This window comes from Palaemon carinicauda, chromosome 20 (assembly GCF_036898095.1).
Source record: "Palaemon carinicauda isolate YSFRI2023 chromosome 20, ASM3689809v2, whole genome shotgun sequence".
Taxonomy (NCBI): Eukaryota; Metazoa; Arthropoda; class Malacostraca; order Decapoda; family Palaemonidae; genus Palaemon; species Palaemon carinicauda.
Window position 1 is genome coordinate 114,222,616 of NC_090744.1, and position 8,259 is coordinate 114,230,874.

At 30.5% G+C, this 8,259-nt stretch overlaps 1 protein-coding gene across 1 annotated transcript in view; it reads right to left on the reverse strand.

Annotated features, from left to right (window-relative positions):
- Positions 1-1,256: 1,256 nt before the first annotated feature.
- LOC137614480 (pre-mRNA-splicing factor 38A-like) overlaps positions 1,257-8,259 on the reverse strand; it is a 76,558-nt gene continuing 69,555 nt past the window's right edge. Inside the window, exons 5-6 of the mRNA XM_068344284.1 lie at positions 2,087-2,166; positions 1,257-1,289 (exon numbers count right to left, since the gene is read on the reverse strand). Coding sequence (XP_068200385.1) covers positions 1,257-1,289; positions 2,087-2,166 — 113 coding nt within the window. The remainder of the gene's footprint in view (positions 1,290-2,086; positions 2,167-8,259) is intronic.

An 8,259-nucleotide genomic window follows, 5' to 3' on the forward strand; every position in this document is an offset into this window, starting at 1 on the left:
GGGCCAGTGCATTTCCAAATCATGATAATTATGTCATATTTCACTAGAGTTGGTATAAAATAACTCATTATTCTTAGCATTGAACCTCCAGGTAGTGAAGGCCAAGACGTACTTCATAATATTCTTAAAATATTTTATCTTCATTGGTTATTATTTTTCTTGAAGTTTATTGAACTCCTTATTTCCTTTCACCCTGTGCTATTTTCCCTGTTGGAGCCCTTGGGCTTATAGCATGCAGTTTTTTTTTTTTTAACTATGGTTGTAGCTTGGTTAGTAATAATAATAATAATAATAATAATAATAATAATAATAATAATAAAAAGATCTAAATGGGATCACTGACTTGGAAGGTGCTAATACTCAAGCACCACTTTCAATTGGTGGTTCAGGGGATACTTCACAAACATTGCAAGTTTGAGCACTGACCATATCTCATTGCATACTCAGGGATATGGAAACAGCATTACAAGGTTAATCTATCTTACCATTGTCATAGTAGCGACAACTGGAAGGAATAGGCGAGATTGGAAACAGCTAGATTGACTTAATCACCATTTATGTGAAAGGAATCATAGAGTGCATTGTGCAACTTCCAGATTTTTTTTGAGAAAAGAGATAAATATAAGTGAGGATAGGGACCTCTTAAGAGAGAAGTAACACGGAACTTCTTAAAGGTAGGTCTTTATCAACTTAGGGCTTAATAACCGAAAAGAAAGAGGAACCCGGGTGCATTAACACAATATTGCCAAGTCAGCAATATACATAATCCTTGCCACATCACAGACGAGGGGTACGAAAATTCCATACATAATAATTTCAAAGGGAGGGACATTAGTTGTACACGAACATAGGCACAATGATATATATATATATATATATATATATATATATATATATATATATATATATATATATATATATATACTTACATATAAATATAAATATATATATACATATATATATATATATATATATATATATATTTATATATATATATGTAAATAAATTTATATATATATATATATATATATATATATATATATATATATATATATATATATATATATATATATATATATATATATATATATATATTTATATATATATATGTAAATAAATTTATATATATATATATATATGTGTGTATATATATATTTATATATATATATATATATATATATATATATATATATATATATAATATATATATATATATATATATATATATATATATATATAAACTTTTGAACACACTATTACTGGATATCTATAACGTCCTCTTCACGTTCCTAAAAAAAAAAACAAAAAAAACTGCTCTGTTTGAAAATTACGGTCTAAATATTTTTGAGCATTGAGTTCCAGAAAAAAAAAATCTCTAGCCTAGCTTCAGTATTACTCAAACGTTCGTCTAGACTCTAGAATGCCAAAGATCGTGTAAAGATCTTAATTCCTATATAATAACACGAACAGAATCTTGGCAGTTTTTAATGTAGCAAAACCGACGAAGATTGGATACTTTAGCATATAGTTAACACTAGCTCACAGTTAATCGATTACAAAGTAACAAGAAAACGCTAATTTTCAAGTAATATATATATATATATATATATATATATATATATATATATATATATATGCATATGTATATGTATATATATATACATATACATATGTATATATATACATATACATATACATACGCATATATATATATATATATATACATATACATATGTATATATATACATATACATATACATACGCATATATATATATATATATATATATATATATATATATATATACGTATACATATGTATATATATACATATACATATACATATGCATATATATATATATATATATATATATATATATATATATATATATATATATATATATATATATATATATATATATATATATATATCTTTTTTTCTGACTGGTTTAGGTTAAATCATCTGCCACAATTGCGGTATACTGAAAAACATTCGGTGACGAAGGAATGGATAAAGGAAAAACACTAAAATGGAGTAAAGTAACAAATTAAAAGAAAAGATTACAAACAAATCAATCAATTACATACCTTGCCCATTTCAGCAATGAACTTGCTTCTCCACTGAGCCTCTAAAACATCACCTTCATCGTCCAGGGACTTCCACGAAACTGTAAAATAAAACGAAATCAGATAAGACCCTTTGTAAAATCTTCAATAGCTCAAACTATGTTTAATCTCTTGCTTGAGGGTACCACTCGGGCATACTAAACTGACGAGCCGAGAGAAGGTTGTGACTCAAAGACAATGTGAAAGCAACTGAGAAAATTTATTATAGAACACTCTCCTTTATATACAAGAGCTCAAAGTCACAAGAATTTTCATGTTTGAAAAACAGACATTGTTACAGAGGAGAATAGCAGACATGTTTAATCTGGTTCATTTTAGTGCGAGGGGAAAGAGCGAAGGTACAAGCATAATATATACACAAAATGAACTATGTACGATCGTGTGACACACGGTTGGTACACTATCCTATCTAATTTCTCTTCCTCTTCTTTTGTTAAAGTTTTTATAGTTTATATAGGAAATTTTTATTTAAATGTTGTTACTCTTCTTAAAATATTCTATTTTTCCTTGTTTCCTTTCCTCACTGGGCTATTTTCCCTGTTGGGGTCCCTGGGCTTATAGCATCCTGCTTTTCCAACTAAGGTTGTAGCTTAGTTAATAATGATAATAATAATAATAATAATAATACAAGATTTTATTAAATATTTTCAGAATAACGACTCGCAAGATACTTTATGGTAGTGACCATGAATGAGCAGTCATATGTTGTTCGTGAGTCATTCTATCTACTACTACTACTACTACTACTACTACTACTACTAAACTACTACTACAATAGTTCCATCAAGAATTATTGCTAATGGTTTGCAAATATTATATACCATACTAGATTTTTTCTCACTGCATCTCCTCAACGTATTTACCTCCGCCAATGAAGATGGAAGGAGGTTCTGTTTTACACCTGTTTGTGTGATTTATTGTATGTGTGTTTGTTTGTATGTGTTTGTTTGTGAACAGCTTCCTGACCACAATTTTAATCGTAGAGTAATGGAACTTGCAGGGATTAACTGTTATGTAAAAAGCTGGAAATTCTTACATTTTGGAAGGTCAAGGTCAAAGGTCAAGGGCACGGTAAAGGAAAATGTCCAATTCACGTAATCATCCATAAGTTTGGACATCGTTGTCACAGAGACTTCAATTTTGGTACATATATGAGTATATGAAAATCCACGCCAATTAATACATGTTAAGATTAAAGGTCAAGGTTAAGGGTGAGCAAAGGGTCGTGAAATAAGCTGCGGAAGCGGAGGTCTGCGCTTTACTGATCTCCCTTCAAGTTTACGAAGTGTTTTGTTTAAAACTCACATCAACTAATGCAACTAAAATATACATATATATATATATATATATATATATATATATATATATATATATATATATATATATATATATATATATATATATATACTGTATATATATATATATATTATATATATATATATATATATATATATATATATATATATATATATATATATATATATACTGTAATATATATATATATATATATATATATATATATATATATATATATATATATATATATTATATATATTGGACGAAAAAAACGCATGATACATGATAATTTCCATAGATATTAACAAATATCTATGATCGCGTGACCGTACATATCCCATTTAGAAGATTTCCTTACTTTTCATTATCTTAAAACACACTGGACTTATTCTATTTTCTCTCATGTTTACGAAAAATAAGATTTTGTTCTATTCAGTAACATCGTATGTTGTTATTTGGATGCCGTGTGTCGTCAGCATAATTAAGTTTGTGAAAGTTACTGAGTCATGATAAAGCCCGAAAACCTAATGTCTCTTAGTGTTATTCCCATCATTATTCATTCCATAGCTCTCGGGGCTGTAACTAGCTTATCGTCACCCTCATAAACTAACTGCCTAAGTCATTTTCTCCACTTGTTGGGAAATAAAAAAAAAAAACCTTCTCATTTCTAATTCTTTATATCATTGTGTTGAACTACAATTAACAAATTCTAATTCACAAATTCTTCTATTAAGAATTTGTGAATTGAAACTCAAGACAATGATATAAAGAATTAGGAAAAGAGAAGGTTTATTTTTGATTTCCCAACAAGTGGAGAAAATGACTTAGGCAGTTAGTTTTATGAGGGTGACGTTATGTTCTATGACTTTAATATGGCTCAAAGTTCCTGCTGCATAAGTTAGAGCTGGTAGGACATCTCGTTAAATACTTTTCTTTTTAGAGAAAGTGGCGTTTTACATTTCATAATCTTTTGTTTTCTAAAAGCTTTCGATCCAATGCTTATCCTTCTTTTAATTTCAGTGCCTTGATCTGGGGAAACACTTATTGACTGTCCTAAGTACGTATATTCATTAACAATCTCTAAAGGTTTGTCCATAATCCTTATTTGTTGTCTGTCTGCCTTTTCATTGAACAATATCTTAGTTTTACTCATATTCATTTTCAGTCTAACATTTCTGCCAACTTCTCTAGAGGCTCATCCATAAACATTATTTAATGTCTCTGCATTTTCATTGAACATTGTCTTAGTTTTACTCATATTTATTTTCAGTCCTACATTTCTGCCAACTTCTCTAGAGGCACATCCATAAACATTATCTAATGTCTCTCTGCATTTTCACTGAACATTATCTTAGTTTTACTCATATTCATTTTCAGTCCTACATTTCTGCCAACTTCACATAATTCCCATAAAAACCGTCTCTCAAGGAAGATGACTATACTGTCTTACTTTTGGTATAGGATATACATTGAATCCTTCCCTACACAGATAATGACATTTATAAAAAAGCTATATATAGATACATAGATAAATTGAAACAAACAAACAAATAAATAGATAGATAGATAAGGATGCTTCCTTATAGGTGCCATCCGATTGTGAAGGCACCATACTTCGACCAACTTTCCCAGCGATGAAGTTTTTCCCTTTACATTGGTTTTTTACCGTCTCTCTATTGAGGTTGTTAGCTCATAAAAGATATGATAAACTTATTACATAACTTTCCAGCTCTCTCTCTCTCTCTCTCTCTCTCTCTCTCTCTCTCTCTCTCTCTCTCTCTCTCTCTCTCTCTCTCGCTAACTTTCTCCGCAGTGAGAAAATGATTTATGCGTCAAAGAGAACGGTTTTCTTTGATGTTTACTTTTCTGAAAATAATTTTGATTGAGGCAAGGCACTGAAAAGCACTGGTTGATTCTTTCAACCGTGAAGAAAAGTGAGAGAGAGAGAGAGAGAGAGAGAGAGAGAGAGAGAGAGAGAGAGAGAGAGAGAGAGAGAGAGAGAGAGAGAGGGATAGAGAGAGAGAGGGGAGAGAGAGAGAGAGAGAGAGAGAGAGAGAGAGAGAGAGAGAGAGAGAGAGAGAGAGAGAGAGAGAGTTGTATGCATGGAATAAATAGCTTTTTTTATTTAGACATCGCATAAGCATTAACTCACAATAGCTTATTTCTTCACACATAAGGGTCAATAAGGAATTTCTTAACACTATATAAACAAACACAAATACATAATTATATAAATAAATATTTCCTTATTAAACTGAAATACTTCTTCTTTCTTAATGTACCAAGCAACATATGCAATAGGCTTAATTCCCCCTCCCCCCCAAAAAAAAGCTCGAAACTAAGGATGTTGGACATAACCATTTTACTAGAAAAGTCTAGCCATCTACACCAGGCTTGTTATTCACTGCGGAAACTTACGGAAAGTCTGATTATGGCCCCATGCTAAAAAAAAAAAAAAAAAAAAAAAAAAAAAAAAAAAAAAACCGTAATTCCAATCGAAAATTCTCGGTAAAAAATATATTATTCTTAGCCGTGTTTCAGTAAAATACTGGCGACCGTAATTTCTACCCTACTTTATTATCATCTTTTACGGGTTAGTGACCGTAATATCACGTCAACATATCCGTTTTAAAAACGGTAAATGCCAGGCAACATTTATTCTAGGATTTTTACCGTGTTAAAAACGGATATATTGACATTAAGAGTGATATTACGGTCACCAACCCGTAAGATATATGAACAAAGTATGGTAAAATTACGGTTGCCTGTATTTTACTGAAATACGGCCGAGAACAATATATTTTTACCGAGAATTTACGATTAAAATTACGTTTTTTTTTTTTATCTTATTTTATTTTTTAGTTTTTTTTTTTTTTTTTTTTTTTTTTTTTTTTTTTTTTTTTTTTTTTTTTTTTTTTTTGAACAGCGTAACGCCAAACAACTGATTCATCCACCACTTGAAGTGTCCGATTAAAACACCACTTTTCCTAATGGCAGAATTCCTATTTCGAATTCTCTACATTCCTATGGTCACTTAAAGCTCACACTTCAAATGTCTAACGTCAGCCATTCCGGCAAGAGATTCAGAAAAAAGAAAAATCGACCTGAGGAATCATGTGGCGTCGGTCGGTAGTAATTCAATCACAGGAGGGACTCAGATGGAGGAATAGGTATTGACCTTCTTCTCTCCGACAGCAGAAGTAGTAATTAACCTCTAATTAAACCAGAGAGAGAGAGAGAGAGAGAGAGAGAGGAGAGAGAGAGAGAGAGAGAGAGAGAGAGAGAGAATCTGGATGTCTCAAAGACATTTTAGTCCATCCGCAGAGACTCCATTTGCTCTTGGGTAGAGCGATTCACTTATTTTTCACTTATTTTTCATTTATTCATAAAAAACATAAATAATATCAAATTTGCTTTTGATATTAAGAGGTATTTATGGCTTATATGAATATATATATATATATATATATATATATATATATATATATATATATATATATATATATTATATATATAAACACATACTTATATACATATATATATATAAACACATACTTATATACATATATATATATACACACATATATATATACATATATATATACATTTGTATGTATATATATATATATATATATATATATATATATAGTATATATATATATATATGCATATGTATACATATATATATACATATGTGTATATATATATATATATATATATATATATATACATATATATATACATAAATCTATAAACACACACACAAATAGATAGATAGATAGACAGATAGAGAGAAAACTAAATAGATAGATAGATACAGATTTAATCCCACCACTATTCTATATTGCAAGTATGAAAGGTTTATTGGTAGAGATATAAGCGAGGTTATCAATTCTATCAAGAAGGGCGTTCAGGGTCTCTCGCCTCTAGTCATTTTTCAATTCCTCTCTTTCACCATTATTCATTATTTCCAATCGATTCACCGATGAATTTGTCTTATCTTAATCCATTTTTATTATGGATATTTGACAAGCTTTTTTTTCTTTTTTTTATGTTTTACATTTATCATTGATTTTCTAGTTGTTATCGTTTATGATTTTCCTTCTATTTTTTCGTCTATTAGTTTCTTTTTTTTTTATATAATCAGTCTCTTCAGTAACTAAGATTAGTTCATTGTTCTGAGGTCCTTGGAGAAGAACATTATGTGACTAGAAGAGCACTCAGTAGAGGGCAGACCTCCGCTGCGGCAGCTTATTTCTCGACCCTTTTGCTCGACCTTGACCTTGAACTAAACATGTATTAATTGGCGAGGATTTTCCTATACTCATATATGAAATAAGTTTGAAGTATCCATGACACCGACGTCCAAAACTTATGGTTCGTTACATGAATTGGATGTTTTGGTTGACTGTGACTTTGTCTTCGACCTTGACCTTCCAAAATTTCCAGCTTTATACGCAACAGCTAATCACCTCCCCCCCACATGCCTTAGCAGCGACCAAAGGAACTAACAAGCTTGAGCGGGACTCGAACCCCAGTCTGGCAATCACCAGCAAGGACGCTACAACTAGGCCACCACAACCCTTTAGTTAGTATTTGGGCTGATCAAATTACCAATGAAAATTTCAGGGTCAATGAAAAGTGGCCAATTACTCTAGTCGACAACCGCCATAGGATTCTGGGAGTAAATACAGAAAATGAGAGTAGAGAATTTTCTCGCTCATAATTCATAATCCATATCTTTGGAATTAGGATATAGTCCCTTTACGAGTATTTAGGGACCGCTATGTGATCGGCTGAGAAGCGACCCATTCCCCCCACCTCTCTCTCTCTGTCTC